Source organism: Mirounga angustirostris, unplaced genomic scaffold (genome assembly GCF_029215605.1).
Source record: "Mirounga angustirostris isolate CCGP_5_RB_7025 unplaced genomic scaffold, mMirAng1.0.hap1 SCAF_14, whole genome shotgun sequence".
Taxonomy (NCBI): domain Eukaryota; kingdom Metazoa; phylum Chordata; class Mammalia; order Carnivora; family Phocidae; genus Mirounga; species Mirounga angustirostris.
In genome coordinates, this window is record NW_026991722.1 from 67,547,597 (window position 1) to 67,564,993 (window position 17,397).

At 60.1% G+C, this 17,397-nt stretch overlaps 1 protein-coding gene across 14 annotated transcripts in view; it reads right to left on the reverse strand.

Annotated features, from left to right (window-relative positions):
* The window catches only part of EP400 (E1A binding protein p400), a 98,246-nt gene that overhangs the window by 8,187 nt on the left and 72,662 nt on the right, over nucleotides 1-17,397 (reverse strand). For 8 of the 14 annotated variants that reach the window (XM_064578165.1, XM_064578164.1, XM_064578160.1 and 5 more), the window contains 11 exons: nucleotides 16,219-16,355; nucleotides 16,018-16,074; nucleotides 13,196-13,274; nucleotides 12,860-13,111; nucleotides 11,927-11,975; nucleotides 11,742-11,851; nucleotides 5,903-6,110; nucleotides 5,626-5,798; nucleotides 3,908-4,126; nucleotides 1,872-2,067; nucleotides 1,333-1,457 (listed from right to left, as the gene is read on the reverse strand). In XM_064578165.1, the coding sequence (XP_064434235.1) occupies nucleotides 1,333-1,457; nucleotides 1,872-2,067; nucleotides 3,908-4,126; nucleotides 5,626-5,798; nucleotides 5,903-6,110; nucleotides 11,742-11,851; nucleotides 11,927-11,975; nucleotides 12,860-13,111; nucleotides 13,196-13,274; nucleotides 16,018-16,074; nucleotides 16,219-16,355 (1,605 nt within the window). The remainder of the gene's footprint in view (nucleotides 1-1,332; nucleotides 1,458-1,871; nucleotides 2,068-3,907; nucleotides 4,127-5,625; nucleotides 5,799-5,902; nucleotides 6,111-11,741; nucleotides 11,852-11,926; nucleotides 11,976-12,859; nucleotides 13,112-13,195; nucleotides 13,275-16,017; nucleotides 16,075-16,218; nucleotides 16,356-17,397) is intronic. The other 6 variants (XM_064578166.1, XM_064578170.1, XM_064578159.1 and 3 more) reach the window with 4 other exon arrangements.

The window sequence follows — 17,397 nt, forward strand, 5'->3', positions numbered from 1 at the left end:
GGTTACCCAGGCCCAACTGCCGGTGCCCTGGTCCTCCCCTCTTCAGTGTCTCCAGCAGGGCCCACGCCCGAGCAGCCGGGCCCAGGGACGGCCGGAGCGGACTGGGGAGATGACTGAGCGGCGCGGCACCCCTCCCGGAACCGTCCAGCAGCGGGCAGCAGGCAGCGCCCGGAGGCGGGTGTTCTCTCTCCCGTCAGAGCAGACAACCTCACTTCCAGGCCCCGCTCTCCCCGGACGGCAGGAGGAGGCTGTCGAAGGGCACGCACCCGACACGGCGGGCTGCTGCCGGGGCAGCTCTTCCCTGGGGCCCTTCTCACGCCGCTCCACCGACAGCCCGGTGCCCCTGGGAGATGCCCAGCCGGTGTGGCCCCTCTCTGCTGCTGTGCCCCCCTAGCTTGTCACCTCGCCCACGGCTGCCAAGGACTGCTCGACTTCTGACTCTGCTCTGCCGTCCCCACAAACCACAGCGGCACCTAGACGGGCAGCATCTCAGCCCCGACCAGATTGGAGCTGGGCTCCTGCCGGTGGGAGGAGCGATGCTCTGGGAAGAGCTGCCCAGCGGAGGACCAGGACTCTGCAGGGCCCCGCGTCCGGTGATCAGCCCCGCGACTCCAGGCAAGTCGCTTCCTTTCTCTGAGCCTCAGTTTCCTCCAAGTAACGTGCGGCCCTGCTCCGAACGCTGCCTCCAGCTGCCCCGCCCTCGGCCCGTGCGTGCTAGCTCCAGCTCAGAAAGCAGCAGGGACAATGGCCAGGGCAAGTAGCGACACACCACCATCTGCACCCTGGGCTGCACGCTACCAGGAAGCACGCGGAGCAGGTCGGGGCGGTGCCTGCATGGGGCATGGCTTCCACACGCCGGCCTCCGGACGGCTCAGCCCGGGCACCCGCGTCAGCTCAGAGCCGACTCTCAAACGTCTGAGTCCGTGAGACGCCGACAGGACTCCTTCGCATCGGCCCCACCCCCCGCAAGCACACACAGGGGCAAGGACGCGGTCCCCGCCTGGCTCCTGGCCAGGTCCCAGCCCCTCTGCACACGAGAAGCCCAAGCAGTCACGCACGGTGAGCCACACCTGCGCCCTGGGCCCCTCCGGCCCCTTCTAGCCATGCGATTCCACGGCCGGCTTCACGGTTCCCCATGGGCTCCCGTCATCACCTTCTCCCTGCAGGGCCTCATCGCAGCTCCCACCCCGAGACCTCTGAGCACAGGGCCTTCTGTGTACGTGGCTGCCGGGCAGCGAGGCAAGGTCCACGTGGGGCACTCCTGCTGTCCGTGCGACCCGTGCCCAGCGTCAAGACAGGATGACGGGAGAGCCCCCCGCAGGAACCCGGTACCTTCTGCTGGACGGCCGCTGGGCCCGGGGCAGCCTGTGGCTGGATGGCCTTCTGCTGCTGCACGGCTTGCTGCTTGAGCTTCAGCAGCTGCTGGACGTGCACGGGCTGGGCCACGACGGTCTGTCCTGCGAACAGCCACCGAGGCCTCAGTCACAGTGCTCAGTGGGCACAAGGGTCTCACAACCTCCCTGAAGCTCCCTCCAACTCCCCGAGCCACCGAGTTGTCCCCACTGACCGCTTTCCGGACAGAACACCCCACGCTGAACCAGGCCGACACAGAACAGCCGCCCCGCAGCTATACTTAAAATGTTTGTGGACCCGCAACGACATCCAAATAAAGGTGCCAAGTTCCGAACAGCAACGGGTTAGGTCAAGGGCTGAAACTCGTACGTGGGCGCCTCTGAGAGGCACGCTGGCCAGACGGTGCCCTGACACACTCGAAATGCGTGTCCGCACAGAAGCCGGCAGAAGACCCGTCAGCCCCGCTCGAGGCCCTCGGCGGGACAAGGGCTGGAGAGGAGGCGCTGCCCGTGAGGTACCTGCGGCTTTCTGCGGCTGCCCGATGGCCACGCTGATCCCGGCGACATTCATGGGCAGGGTCGTCACACCTGGCGAGGAGACCACGGCCGCGGGCACGGACACGACGGGAGGCTTCGCCAGCGCCACCTGAGCGGGCTGGGGCGCCTGAGCCTGCATCTGCCCTTGCGCCTGCAGCTGCGAAGGGGGAACCCGGGTCTAAACAGTGAAAATAATGGGAGAGTCCAGAGATATTCGGGATACCATGTGTCTTCGCAAGTATTTCCCCACAAGAGGTCAAGCGATGAGAAATTTACAGATCCACAAAGGTGACAAGTGGCTGTCAGCTGAAGGGACACATTTCACTGAGGGCCGCAGCTCTACGCTTCCTACCCCATCACCGACCGATGCAGGGAAGGGGGTTCAGCAGGACCCACAGCTGCTCGCTCACTGTGACGTTCAGGCCCTGCCACGTGGCCCTGGTCTCTGCCGCTCCTCCTTCCGGCTCCTGAACTCGGGGGAGCCCCATCCTGCCCCGACTCCTGTAGACCCTCGTCTCCCACTCCTGCGGCTACGACTGAAGGTCGGCCCACCACCCCACCCTCTCCCGGAGAGCCCGCCTGCGGACACGCCTCCTGCTACTCGGTCTCCACGCTGCCACCAAGCGCTCGTTTCCTGAAGTTACATCTTCAGAAAGGACCACAGATCCGTCTTACCTGTACGAGCACTCAGACTACCTGAGAAAACATAAAGAAGTAAAAAGCACCCCTGGCCCTAAACCTACCCACATCTGAACGTGAAAGCCAGTACTCGGCCCGTCAGACGCCGTTCTTACCTGCGTGGCTTGCTGTGGAATGTGCAAAGTGGGCCAGCTTACAAATACCTCGTAGTCTGCCTCTCTGCCTCTCACGGCAAATCCTTTCCGAAGTTGCGTGCTACCCCAGCGTGGGGACGCTCGCCGCTGTCAGAAAACTCCCCAGTTAATGGGGACCTGTCTCCTCTAACACGACTCAAACAGCAAGACTGCGCGTCCGGCACGCTGTGCTCACTCGCTACCACTTTCCGCGAGAACAGAAACAGGGCCACTACCTAAAACGGTGAGCGCACTCCGTAGCTCGGGGACGAGAAGCCCTCCCAGAGCGGATGCCGACCCATCTGGCCAGTCGCGGCCGGCACGCGGGGTCACCGCCCTTCTCCTCTGGATTTGTACTTCTTGTGACCACAGGCGAGACCACGTGTGCTTTCCCAGTTTTAGTCCACGTCTACCCCACTTCTCGCAGACGTAAGGTCAGGGCGAGGCACGCGGGAAGCGGGGCCTGAGCGCCGTGTGAGTTGTGGGTGACGAGCTATCGGACTTGGGTTAAGTTACTTCCTGAAGCTGAGGGCCTTAGTTTCTCACCTGCAGAGAGGAGTTCACGTGAAAACACCCACCCTGGCCTCGGCAGCGGTCTGTGGGCACTGACCACGTGAGAGGTACAGAGCCGAGGGTGGTGCCTGGCCCAGGATGGGTGCTCCCCCAGCAGGGCAGTGGCTTGCCTGATGGGACAGTGTCCGTCCCACAGGACATTCGACGGATGTTTGTTGAATTTAACTGACCTTCCCAGACACTATTTTCACCGTGACATTCTGCTCCTCTTCAGAAACCTCCAGAGTCTGTGCCGACAAAGCCCAGGGACACCAGAGCCCGGTGTTCCGGCCTCGCCCACCTCCCCACATGGGTCTCATTCCCCCGTAACCTCGGCTCCAACCACAAGGGCCTCGTCCCCAACAGAAACCTCGCCCTCCCTGCGTAGCCCAGCGTGCCCCCCGCCTCCTCCAGCCGCCCAGCCTGCCGTGAGCTCTGTGATGCTCAGGTCCTGGGAAGCAGGACGACTTAAGTGCCTCCACGGGCCGTATTTCATCCTCTCCGAGGACAACTTAAGCTCTTGGGGGAAGCGCACGTCTTCTACTTTACTCGTAGGTCCTGCACACCTGACGTGGTCCTCAGCAAGCAGTAACAGTGCAATTAAATGTTACAAGACAAAGCTTTGGAAAAACAAACGTATCAACTGGAACTTACGAGCCGGGCCACCTGGAGGTTGGCCACGGTGGTGCCCGTGAGCAGGGCTCCGGGCCGCGGGGCCGTGACCGTGGCCAGCTGGGGGCTCTGCTGCGGCGTGGGTGGCGGGGCCTGCACTTGCACTTGTGTAGCGGGCTGTGGGGGCCCTGGCGGGGCCTGCGGTGGGGGGGCCTGCTGGGGCAGCTGCAGTTTCTGCTTCTGCATTTTGATCAGATGTTCCTAAAACCCAGATAAAGTAGCTTTTCATCAATATTAACTGCATTCCATTTGTTACAAAGCTCGGTTTTAAGTTACTGTTGTACTATCCATTAAACACCAAGGCAGACAGCGGCTAACACACAGTATGCAAACCATCCTCCGGGGGCTGACGTTTTTTAAATGTCCCTTTGTTAACAACTCGCGTATCACTGATGATAACCAGAAACGGTGATTCTGACAGAGGAGTAAATTCATAGCAAAATCTCTCGGTTTTTCTCACTCGCAAATACGTCAACTTAAACCCGTAGTACTATGAAATTTTTATAAAGTCTTAAAATCATGGTCCTTCTTGAACTTTTAAACTTGTAAGATGTATATCACCTCTCAACTTTTTATCCCAATTGTTTGCAAATGAATAAATTGATAAATAAATCCCAAGTCTTTAAAAGAAATGAAAACATCAAGATGTCCAAACAGCCCCAAAAATATTTTCAGAAATCAATTTTCTTTTCAGAAAAGTTCTAGTGTGTAGTTCGTAACTATCTGAAAATGACAACGACTCTGAAATGGACTCAGGACGGGGCAGAGTGGAGAATCCAGACACAGGCAAACGAGCAGGTAAGCGGGGCTCTGGCAGCCGAAGGAGGGAGTGCAGGGGTACAGGAGGGCCCTCGTGTCCTGGGGAGAAGCAGGAAGGGGAGAAGGAAAGGCCGCGGGGGCGGAGGGGCAGGCGTGGGGGGTGCTGGGCCCAGCAACTTTCTGATTTAGCGCCACCCCCAGCCTCCCGCGGTGGCGGCCACGTTCTAGATCTGGGCCGTCCAATATGCCGGCCACGGCCACACGCGCCCACTGCACCCCCGAAACGGGGCGGGCGCGACCAAGGAGCTCAGTGGCGCACGTCCTGGGCCGTGCTAGCGAAGCTGGGGCTCAGGGCTTGTGCGTGCTCCACAGCCCTCCAGCACGCCCGCCTGTCCCTCCGTAACAGGAAGGGGCAGGCCCAAGGTCAGGTACTTACTGTGGCAGGCCTGGCAACTAGCTGCAGCTCTAAGACACTGTCTTGTTTCTAGTACATGTCTCTCCATGCCAAGCAAGAGCACGTCTCCGTCTTGGCAGGAATACAGCGCTTCCTTTCAAAACGAATGCATTCACATACGCAGCTGCACGGCCGGTACACCGGGTGGCACGAGTCAGGGTTATCAGTACTCAACCCCACGAAGGAGCTAGGCGTGAAGAAACCAAGTACCCAGCACCGCGTCTCTGGGACCGTCCGCAGCACTTCCCGCCGGCACGTTCTCCGGCTGGGAACGGACCCAAGCGGAGCCTGAGCTGCACAGGGCACCAGACAGCAAGCGGGAAGACAGGTCTCCAGAGCACTGCCAGCAGGCTGGCCACGCGGCCACGGACGTGCCACCGTGCGGAAAGCTGTGTTTAGGGGCAGCACGAGCAGCAGACCTGTGCTTCCAAGTAAGTGACACGGGGGCCTCGCGCAGCGGGTGTGCGGTTTCCTACGATATACTCACCGGGGTCAGCTTGCCGACAGCCTTGATCTGTGCCGGCGACGGGGCCTGGCCCTGGATCTGCGGAACCTGCACCTGAGAGGGCGGCGGCGGCGGCGGCGGCGGCGGCGGCTGCTGCCGGAGCAGCTGGAAGTGTGCGGGCGTGATGGCCTTCCCGGGCAGCTGCACCCCTGTGGCTGGGAGAGGGGACGCCGTCACGCTGCGCACGCACATGGCCCGCCCGCCCTCCCACGACAGACACATGCCCGTGTCCTCACCCGGAAACACCACCTGCCTTTACCTTGGGACACCTGAGTCACCAAAGACCGGGTCGGAGTCTGCACTGGGGTCAGGCTGGTAGTGACCACAGCCGAGGCTGTCACGGAGGTAACCGCGCGAACGCCCTGGGTCGGTGCCAGGGACACGAGGTCGGACGTGGCCGTGGCCGGCGAGCCAACCGCGCGAGGCTGGGTGTGGACCACCTGGGCAGGAGCAGAGCCTCCAGAGGTCTGCAAGAGGAAACGGGGGAATTCGTCAGGTTACTCCGCACCATCCTTCAAGGCTTCCACACGCACCAGCTAAGAGGACACGCGTCTCTGAACCCAAGGAACGGAAGAGCTTCAGAGTGGGTCAGTCACCACAGAAGAAAACCGTTTCAGACGGCAATGCTCCCATTCCCGTTCTGAAACGCTGCCCTGCCTCCCTGTCCTCACGAGAGAGGCGGTCTGGGCCCCAGGAACGCCGTGAGGTTCTGACTATACTGCAGACCCCTGTGCTTGCCCCTCAAACATACAGTGTAGGCTCCCACTCTCGGCCACCCCTTCTCCCGCCTGCACAGGTCTCGTGGCGTCTCAGAGCAGCCCCGCTGCCCCCCGCGCCCCACGCCGACCCTTGAGCTACAGCCAGCTGCGCCGTCGCACTCCAACCATGGACCCCACCGGTTCCACCTCCGAGACGGCTGGTGTGCATGCCACCTGCCTCGGCTGGCCCCTCCGTGCGGGCGGCCGGGACGTTCTTCAAGACTGTGGTTGGTTCACCCCCAGCCCTTCTGCGCGTCCCTACTCCCGCGGTCAACTAACTCCCGCGTCGCACTCTGTGCTTCCCATTCAACCCTCTGGCTCCACGCATCTTCAATCGCCTTCCTTGCTTTCACTCACAGCATTTTTTTTTTCACCTCACTTTTCCCTCCCAAAGTTTGTAAGTTACATTCTTTTTACACTTTTCATGGCTCACCTAAAAATTATACCATGAGAGGCACCTGGGTGGCTCAGTCGTTAAGCGTCTGCCTTCGGTTCAGGTCATGATCCCAGGGTCCTGGGATCAAGCCCCACGTTGGGCTCCCTGCTCAGCTTCTCCCTCTACCTCTCCCCCTGCTCGTGCACACGCATGTGCTTTCTCAAATAAATGATTTAAAAAACATTATACCATGAGTACTTGTCAAAGTCTCGCACTTTTCCTGAACAAGAGTGCGGAGCGTCTCCGCTTCGTGGCCCTTGGCGGGCTTACACGCCCGACCCGTGCGGCACTTTCCTGCTGTCGGTCCCGCAGGGAGCCCCTCGCAGCTGCTGTGAGGTCAGTCTCCATGTCGACTGTCCGCCGTCCCTGCCTCTGTGCACACTTCTCAGACCTTCTGCCTCAAGCGTGTCCTTTCGCACGGCCCACCTGCCGCCAGCCCGCCCCATGTTTGCTTCGAAGTGTTCTTTTGTACCCGCGTTCTTCAAGCTATTTCCGAAAGAGGCGGAGCAGGGTCAGCAGTGATTTGCTTTCATTCAGCACAGATGCCGTCCCAGAGGCTCCCGGCTTCACCGGCCCCAAGGAGGAAGCTGCCGTGCCCCCCGCTGCTCTCGGACCTCTGCTGTTGGCACTGTCCGGGATTGGGCTCAGTGGGGACTGCTGTATATACGGCTCGTGTCACTGCTCAGTTCTGGAAAACTCCCATCTTCCAACGCTGCCTTTGCCCGCCCTCCTCCCCATCTGAACTCAGTGACCACACACTCCATCGTCCCAGTCGGCCCTCCGTGACCTCACAGTGCTCTTCCGTGCGGCCCCTGCTGTCGCCCTGCGCTGCATTCGGGAAAACGTGCCCTGACTTCTCTTCCGGTTCACTAATTCTCTCCTCAACGGACAGCCCAGTACCAGGGATGTTCTCCAATTCTGATAACCAGTTTTCATTTTCACAAGTTCTCTTCGGTCGACCCTTGAACCATGTGGGGGTTACAGGCGCCAAACCCCCGCACAGTTGGAAATCCAAGTACAAGTTTCTTGACCAGAATTTAACCGCTAACAGCCGACTGCTGGCCAGAGAGGCTGACAGCACAGTCGACGAAAACATACTTTGTATGTTGTGTGTGTCATACGCTTCATCCTTACAGTAAGTTCAGCCAGACAAAAAAAATGTTAGGAAGACCCTAAGGGGGGCACCTGGCACTCAAGTCAGAGGATCGTGCGGCTCCTGGCCTTGGGGTCGTGAGTTCGAGCCCTACGCTGGGCTCCACACTGGCACGGAGACTTCTTAAAAATAAACAAAACAGGAAGCACAGCTGCTTTATGGTCCGTGCCCATGAACTCCACTATCTCAAGTGGAGGCAGGCTGGTGTCACGCTTTCCTCCTGTGTTTGGCTGTTTTCTGCTCTGTGCCGCTCACTACGCTGGAAAACCACTCGTGGTGTTCTGAGGAGTCCAGGTCGAAGGCGAGCTCCTCCAGAGCACCTGCACCTGCTTCTGGCCGCCCACCCGGGAACACCGCCCACTCGAGGCCACGCCTGCTCCAGCTGTGAACTGACAGAAGGCTGACGTGTGGCTACAGCTTTGCAGGGGGAGTCCGTCCCCTCTGCTCAGCGCCAGGGTGGAGGGCAGGCAGGTTTCCCTTCTGCTTCAGCCCTGCCCCAAGGGCTCAGCTGCAGGGCTCTCAGCTCAAGCCGGAGTCTCCAGCCAGATGAGGTAAAAGGTGCTCCAGGGCAGACCCCGCCTCAGTGCACCATTTTTCTCTCTGGGTTTCTTCCCTTAGATTTTGCCCTAATCCTTATGTATTCTTTTGTGTCAGCTCCTTAAAACTTTTAAGAAGATTAAAATTTTTCTATCCAATAATTTTAGTTGGTTTCATTAAGAAAGTAGTATAACTCACCTCACCATCAGAAACAGAAATCTGTTCCTGGACTTCCAAAATGGTTTTCACTCTGCCCTTTTCTGCTTGAATCCGCTCAGAGACTATCAAGGGCTCCCAGCTGCCTAGCAAACAAAATCCATTCTCTTTAGCTGCATACCCAAACTCTACAACCAGCTAGCCTCGGCATCTCCCGGAGCTGAGCACACAGAGCGGCGCAGAGCCTCCCGGTGGGTGCAGGAACCACCGCTACTTTGCTAACACGCTTGTCTGTGCCTCTCTAAACAGACCTGCTCGCTGTGCCTCGGACAGCCCACACCCTCCCCCGCGCCAAAGAGCCTTGTGTGGATGACGTCGTCCTGTCCTGCGGAAGCCCAGAAAGCCCGCCCTGTACAGGACCTCTCCTCTCCCGGTCCAGCCCCGGGACTACAAGAGCCCTGCGGAAGCCGGCTGAGTGTCTGAGTCCAGTTTCTAGGCCCACATCACCAGCTAGAGTATCTTGTCTCTAAGAGCTACTCAAAAGATACATCATGGATGAGTTACTTTATCTTCCAAAAATATCATACACGGAAATAGGTCTTTTTCAAAATAAAACACCACGTGCAATGATTTGGGCGTTTCACTCCCACCCAAGGAATGGTGTCGGTCACAGAGAACGTTTATAACGTCACAGGCCTACCTAAGAGCTGCTGTTATTAAGACGGCTGAATCAAAAGTGGTTTATTGCAAAGTGCAAAGAAAAATAATCCTAAATCACACACTAGAAAAACTTCTCATATATGCTGCATTACCCAGGAATATTCTAATTTTTAAAGCAAGATTTATTAAAGTATAATCTACATACAGTACAATTCACCCACTTCAGGTATACGGACCTATGAATGTTCACAAACGCAGATGGCCAAGGTAGATACCACGATCCAGATACAGAACATACTCGTTTCCTGTCCTCATGATCTTGCCTTTTCCACATTAAACAGAATCATGCAGCATACGAGGCCTTCTGAAACTCTCATCACAGCCAAGTGTGTTTGAGAGTCGCCCACCCTATTGCTCAGCCCAGCAGCTCAGTCCCTCGTACAGCTGGGTAGTCCTAGATGGTGTCCACATGGCCACGGAAGGCCCTCTGGGCTGTTTCCTTTCTTAGTAATTATAAATAAAGCCACCAGGCACACTCACGTTGTTTCCTTGTGCAGAGGTATGTTTTTGCTTCCCTTGGGGGGAAGCCCAGGCGTGGAAGTGCTAGGCTGTCCAGTAAGTGTACATTTATCATAAGTGGCCGACTTCCCACGTGACTCTAAGATTTTTCGAGCCGTCCGCAACGTGCGCCCCAGCCGTGCTGCCTCCTTGCCGGCGTCTGCCACGGCCACGCTTCTGTTCCTAAAGCCGCTCCCAGAGATACGTGGTGGCTTCTCACTGTGGGTCTTTTGTCTGTTTTTTTTCAGTGGCGGCAGGGGCAGAGGGAGAGAATCTGAAGCAGGCACCACGCCCAGTGTGGAGCCCGATCCCACGACCCTGAGATCACAACCTGAGCCAAAACCAAGAGTCGGACATGCAAGTGACTGAGCCCCCAGGAGCCCCATCTCACTGTGGTTTTCACGGGGTTCCCCTGATGACTAATAATGTCGAATATCTTTTCACATTTGTCATCCCTATTGCTTCTTTGGTGAAGTAACTGCGCAAATCTTTTGTCCGTGTTTTATAACGTTTTCTTATTATTGAAGAATCCCCAATGAATCGGCAAACTGGGCCTTTGTCACATGTATCCTACAAACATGTTCCATGCTTTCCATTTTCTTCCTATTTTTCAAACAGCAGATGTCGTTGATTTTGATGAAGACTAACCTACCAATTTTTCTTTCACGATTCAAGGGCTTTGGGATCCTAGAAAATCTCTGCCTGAACCAAGGAAGCAAAGATGTTCTACTGCGATTTTCTTCTAAAAGTCTTGTAGTTCTGGGTTTTACACTTAGGTCTACGATCCACCTTGAGGAACTCTTCATGCCCAGTGCCGGTTACGGACCACAGTTACCAGTCCCGCGGGTGGCGACGTCGTCCTTCCAGCACTGCTTGTTGGAAGACAATCCTTTCTCCTGGCACTCCTTCAGCACTCTTAACGAAAAGTCAGCTAACTACGTACCTGGGGGTTTACTGCTGGACCCCGTATCCTATTCCATGAAGCTGTGCCCGTCCTCTTGCCGATGCCACCCTGTCTAGATTACTACAACACCACCTTTGTAGAAAAGACACTTTCCAGAGCCCAGCAGGGAGGGACACAGGGCACGTGTTGCCTTCAGATACGTAACTAAACTGGAAAAGGAGATGTATGTTTCGTCTCCTTAACCTCAGCTGTTTATTTTTGTCATTTATGGGGAACACCAAAGACAAGGAGGTGGCTGGACATGGGGTGCGCCTCTCAGTGAGTGGCAAGGCCTGCTCTGGTTCTGCGCTCAGAGGGTCGGATGGCTCTGCCCAGGCTGGGCACCTCCCTGCTTCCTGCACACGGGTCTGGACGCGCCTCATCCGGCCCCCGCGCGCTCTGGCGATGCACGCAACAGCACCCCGGCCCCTGTGGACGCCATGCCACCCCCCCATGCGGTGCCCCCCCAGGGGCGCCCATCTCTGCATCCCCACGTCCCCCACAAGCAAACCTGTCATGTGGCATGTACAGCACCCGGCCACGCAGGCCGTGACGCCCCTCACACCCTGCCTTCCTCCTCCGAGAACCGCCGTGGGCAGGGGTCTCAACACACACACCCCCACGAGCGCACCGTGCTCCTGAACGTGCACGTTGTCTCAGGAAAGTCGACCTGTACTCTCAGCACTGCTGGCCTATCTCTTCACAACGCAAACAACTTTCAAGGCGCCCGCGAGGCTCGGTCGGGGGAGCACACGACTCTTGATCTTAGGATCACGAGCTCAAGCCCCACACTGGGTGTCAAGGCGAAACAAAGTAAAAACGAAACCAAACAAAAACCCTAACACCAGACAAACGACTCTCACGGGGCCCTAGGCCACAGGAGCTGGGACAACTCACGGTCAAGGCTCCCGGCGCCACGGGCGAAGCAAGGCGCTTGTTGATGGACTGGAAGGTGGCGGCAGGGACCCCTGCGATGGTGTTCACAATGACATTCCCGCTCACCGTGCCTACGGGGAGAGAATTGTGAGGCAGGAGCCCGGGGGAAGCATGGCTCCTGACGGGGGGCATCTCGGGCTTCTTACCCGTCGGCATGCTCGTCCCCGGGACGGACGTTTTCATGGCTCCGGCCTGCTGAACACAGAACGCCGTGTGAACTGGAGCGCAGGCTCTCCCCTTCACAAAACCTCCAAGTGTCCCGACCCCCACCGACTCCCGCCCCCACGCCCCGCACGGGCTCTCCTGACCCCCCCACCGCCAGGCTTGGGGCCTGTGTGCTCGCTGTGGCCTGCTCTCTGCCCACGGACTCCCGTCACTCAGGCTGCCGCCCGGGGCAATGGGCCTCCACGCAGAATCCCTCCCTGGCCGTCCACCACGGTGCCCTTGGGGCCACGGAAGCAGGGGCTGAGGGAGCGGCTTTCTGACCGCAGAGCCAGGCTGCCCAGGCCCCACGGCCATCCCGCTGCGGCAGACGGAACCGCAAGCGAGGACGGACCATGCCCCCGGCCGGCTGGCAGCGGGCTTCCCCTTGCAGGCCCCAGGCGTCCTCCCTACGGGGACTCCGAGGTCCGTGTCACACGGACACGGGCGCACGCAGCAGAGGCCACGTGACGTCACGAGTCTGCCTTTCTGCCCCTTTCCTGTGCGCTCGGTTTACTGCCTTCTCCAACAGGCACCAAAGATCCATGCACACGTGTGTGCAAGAGCATGCATGCACCAGCTGTGAGGGAAGCTTGCACACCGGTGCGGACAGGACTCGCTCTGCAGGGTGACTTGACAATGACACCCCACAAACCCCACCGAGCTCCGAACTCCCCGGGCACCTCCACTGCCCAAACTGCCACTAACCGACCCAGGCGGCAAGAGCCCGGAGCGGGCAGAGCGTGGTGAGGCGCCCTCCCGCCCGGGAGAGGCAGGGCCCGTCGCCGCTGCTGCTGCGGAAGACGTGCTGCGTCTGAACAGACCGCCCTGCCCCGCGTGCCCACAGGCGCCCGCGCCAGGGAGGGACGCCTTCTCACCAGCACGGCGGCGCTGCCCACCGTCGTGATCGCCGGGGGCACCTTCGGTGGGGGCGGCGCGGGCTGCGCCTGCGGCTGCACCTGGGCCTGCGGCTGGACGGCTGGCGGCCCCGCAGGCGGCTGGCTGCCGGCCGCCTGGGGCTGGGGCAGAGGCGGGGGCGGCTGCTGGGGTGGCGGGGGCTGCGGCTGCGGTGGGGGCGGCGGGGGCTGCGCCACGGGCGGCTGCTGTGCCTTCTGCTGATCGGCCAGCGCCTGCAGGAGCAGAGAGGAGAGGCGCCGTGGGGAGGAGCCCGCCGAGCCTGCCACCCCGGCCACGTCCAGGCCCGGCGCCCACACCTTTTTCTCTTTGGCGATTCGCTCTGCTCGGAGAGACGCGACCTGAATGGGAGGCAGCGGCTTGTCGTAGTTGATCCCGCTGAAAGACAACAGCAGAGACAAAAATAAATGGACGCGCTCTGAGGGACGGAACGCTCCAGAAACCCAAAGCTCTCGCCCCCCAGCTACCAGGTGCTAGGAATTAGTTCCCATCAAGCCTCTCCACGAAGACAAAAGCTGTCCAGGTCGTCCAAGACCATGTCTCCCATTTCCTTTCGACATAGAACCTTCCAGAAAGCAGGCCTGGGCCTGGTCCACCACAGGAGCACCCAGGACAGTGCCTGGGGTATCAGGTGCCCCAAAATGTGTGTGGGTGCACCTCGCAGCAAACCACCCGCCCCCTCCCACCCAGCCCACCAAACTGACCACCTGCTCCAAGCCGGGCCTCCCCTCCCTCCCCAGTGGAGCAGCAGTCCTTTTCCCAGCAGCGGTCCATAGCCCCGTGTCCCCAGGTCCCACTCCGGCCTGCCAGATGCCCCCGTGTCCGTGAGGACTGATGTCAGGGCCCAGGCCGCCTCCTGCGGCACCAGGCTCCCCAAGCGCAGAGGCTGACCAGCAAAGCCCAGGGGTAGAGCGGGCCCCCTCCCAGCCCAGTGCCATGAAGTCCCCACAGGCCTCCGCACCCTTCACAGAACCCTTGCTCCCGCACCCACCCCACCCCCCAGATTACTGTGACCTACCCAGCGCTCTGACTTCTACCGGAGAGCCTGGCTTTGCTTAAAACCTCGTGCACACCATCCCCATTTCCGGGCCTGCCCTGGGCACCATACCTGTCTACTGCTACTGCACGTCAGCCGCCCCGCCGCCCCCCACTGCTCATCCCAGCTCGCTTGGTTGGCTTCTCACCATTCTCTGACATCAACCACGTCCGTCTGCCCAGATGCCCCACCGCGCCCCCGCTCCCACATGAATATCCAGGCCTTCCTGCACCAATGCTACCTTCACTCCATCGCACTCGGCAAAGCTACACCCAGGCTCCCCTGGTCTGCCAGTTCCACAAGGGGCCCAAGTGTCTCCACTGATGAGAGAAAAGCCCACCCCATGCACAGCAAGGCCCCCCACCTGGGCCACCCGGCGTCACTTCTTCCTCCTTGGTGCACGGCCTGGCCCCCGACTCCTCATGGACCCTCACACCCTCACCCTTGGCTGCCACCTCGAGACCCTCAGAGGACACCCAGACCGCAGAAGGCTGAGCCCCCAACCCAGCTGTGGACCCACATGCCCAGTTCTCTTCTCCCCTCGTCTCCCCACCTTCTAGTCATGTCCACCAGCCCATGTGGATTCATCCCTCCAATCTGAGCCAAACACAGAAACCAACCTGAGCCCCCAGGACGCCGCAGGCCTGCGCTCACCTCACAGTCTCTGTCCACCTCACCCCAGCTGGCCTTCACACTGAACCTGTTCCCACTGAGGCCCTCAGCCTCCTCAGTACGGTGCCCCCAGTGTACCTGCCTCCCTGCTTGCCTGCTCCCCCACCTTGGAGGTGTAACCCCAGGCCCCCTTATGCTTGTCCTGTGGACCTGCTTTGTAACCCCTCTTCCTTGGCCCCACACACTGCAAACCCATGACGGCCAACCCAACATCCCCTCACGTTGGGGTGACATCCAGCAGGAACACCCCATCTCCTCCCCCCAGGCCCCGCTCGCCCTGGGTTCCGCCAGACTGTTCCATCCACCTGCAGGATGGATCCTCGACCTCTGTAAGATTACTCTGAGTTTGCGTCTCGGAGGTATGAAAACAAGAACACGGCCTTCTGCTCTCTGCTCAACCGCTGGGCTCAGCAGGGCGGCAGGCACGAAGCCTGCCAATAAATGCCAGCTGGGTGAAACAATCCGCTGATTTCATCCACAAACACACACCATCGCCCACCCCATACTCCAGGACCCAGAGCCCCTACACCCAGAGGCAGCCAGACACCACACAACTCGAGCAAAGAACGCGAAGACGATCCATGCTGTGAAGAGAAACACAGGGCCAAGGTGCAACTGTCCACAAGGTGGGGGACGGGACATGTGAGGGGGCCCTGGGCCCGAGCCACGCAGACGTCCAGGAAGACCGTCCCAGGCCTGAGTGGCAGGGCATGGCCGTGAGGCAGGGAGCATCCTGTGGAGTCCAGGCCCCCAGAGTCGGATGGGCAGCACAGGCCTTGGGCCACCTCAGGGTGGCCGGGAGAGGCGGTCGGGGGTCTCAGCAGAGATGCGCCCTGCTGGGGGCCACACTGAGAGCAAGTAAGGAGAAAGCAGGGCCCTCGGTCTACTGCAGACCCTCCCTTGGGCAACCATGAAGGCTTGAGCCAGATGAGCGCCGGGGCTTCATCTAGACATGCAGTTCCCACCACCTCATCGTGAAGCAAACACCCGAAAGCACAGAGAATGTGCGGCAAACACCCGCACACCCCACGCTCAGCTCCCAAGTCGGCCCACGGCACCTGCTCACACACCCAGCGTCTCCCTGCCCATCCTCTCGTCGGTCCTCTTCTCGCTCTCACTCAGTCTCAAAGCGAGTACGCTCACCCACGTACTGGATTTAATTTTAAGGCAGAACCAATAAAACACACGGCAGATTATAGAGGTGGGCACGGCCGAGAAAGGACAAAGCCTCTCCCACAGTCCTGTCACGTCCGCCCGTGTCCCCTGCGGCCTGCAGGCAGGGACAGACCCTCGTCATGGCAACGACACATGGCACTCGCCGGCCCCCCGCTGGCCCAGCCTGGACGCAGACTGCACGACTCGCGGACCACACTAAAATGAGATCGTTTCCAATGGTGGAAAATACAGAACTACCTTTCTGCCAACACGGAGGCGTGCTTGGGGTTCTTCTGAAAGGGATTCATGCCGAGCCTGCAGCGCGGGAGAGGAGACAACCGTTAGCAGACCAGAAAGCGCTGCCGCAGAAGGCCGCGTGACGGACCCGCCGTGCGAGCGGCCGGCGGACCAGCGCCAGCTCGTCTCGGGGGAGGGGCGGGGAGGACGCGGGAAGCATACAGAGGCTTGATGGGGGGGCTTCTCTTGCCGGCCGTCATCTTCATCAGGTCGAAGTGGCTCGTGTACAGCTGCGTGTGCGTGGCGTTCTCGTCCTGGGCGTACATCTGGCCTGTGCGCAAGGGCCGGTTGTTCTTACTCTGAGACAAAACCCAAGGCAGCGTGTCAGCCAGACGGCGGCTTGTGTGCAGGCCTGACCTCAAACGTCCCAACTGACCCCGGCGGCCTCCTCCCGAGCCGCGGCGTCACTGCCGCACACCGCCTGCAGACACCGCTCCTCCCCACACGTCGCCTCGTGTGAGCCCCGCGCTCGCCCAGAGCAGGACTCCCCGCCTGCGCAGGCACATTGCCCACGGTCGCACGGCAGTGGGGCCGAGCCAGCGCACCTCCGGCAGCGACAGAGCCCGGGAGCAAGCCGCGGCTGCCCTCCCACAGGCCTCCGCCCACAGGGCACAGGGAAAGGGAGAAGCGCCGGGTGGCAGGGAGCTCGTTCTCGGGGCGTCATGGTGTCCCCCGAGCTGAGTAATTTCTGCAGCCGAAATCCTACAGCTAGGCCAAGCACCTGCTCACTCCCAGGACACCTCAGTGCCCCACAGAACTTCAGCGACAGCACTCCAGTCCCGCGGCGCTGTGCGTAAAGCGTGCTGGTCAGCCACCGAGTCCCAGCTGGGCCACAGTGCTCCCCGGGACCCTCCCCTGCATCTCCAGGCCCTGACTGCCCTGGAACGGGGACTCAAACAGCGTGCGGGACGGAAACTGCTCCACAGTCGGAACCGCGCACGGGAGGGCTGTGCGTACGCGCCTTCCTACGTCGTCTGCGCTAAGTGAAGGCTTCCTATCAAGGACAGCACGTCAGAGGAGACTCAGACCGAGACCGGCACGGGTGGGTCACGAACAGGGGACCGCGTCTGTGAGCACTCCCGTGGCCCAGAAAAGTGATGGAGAGAAGGCAGAGCAAGAGCAAGAGCAGGCAGGTCACACAACTGCCCGACGGTGAGCCCAGGTCATGGTCGGCGGGGAGGGGGCTCCTGCCTTGTCCCACCCCACACGCGGCAGCCAGCACGTGTCTGCAAACGCCAACCTCCCGGCTGGCTCTGACCCCATCACGTGGCCTTCTGCACGGCTGCTTGCCGACTCATCCACTACGTCCCCTTTGCAGCTAATAAACACGCTTCTGCCTTT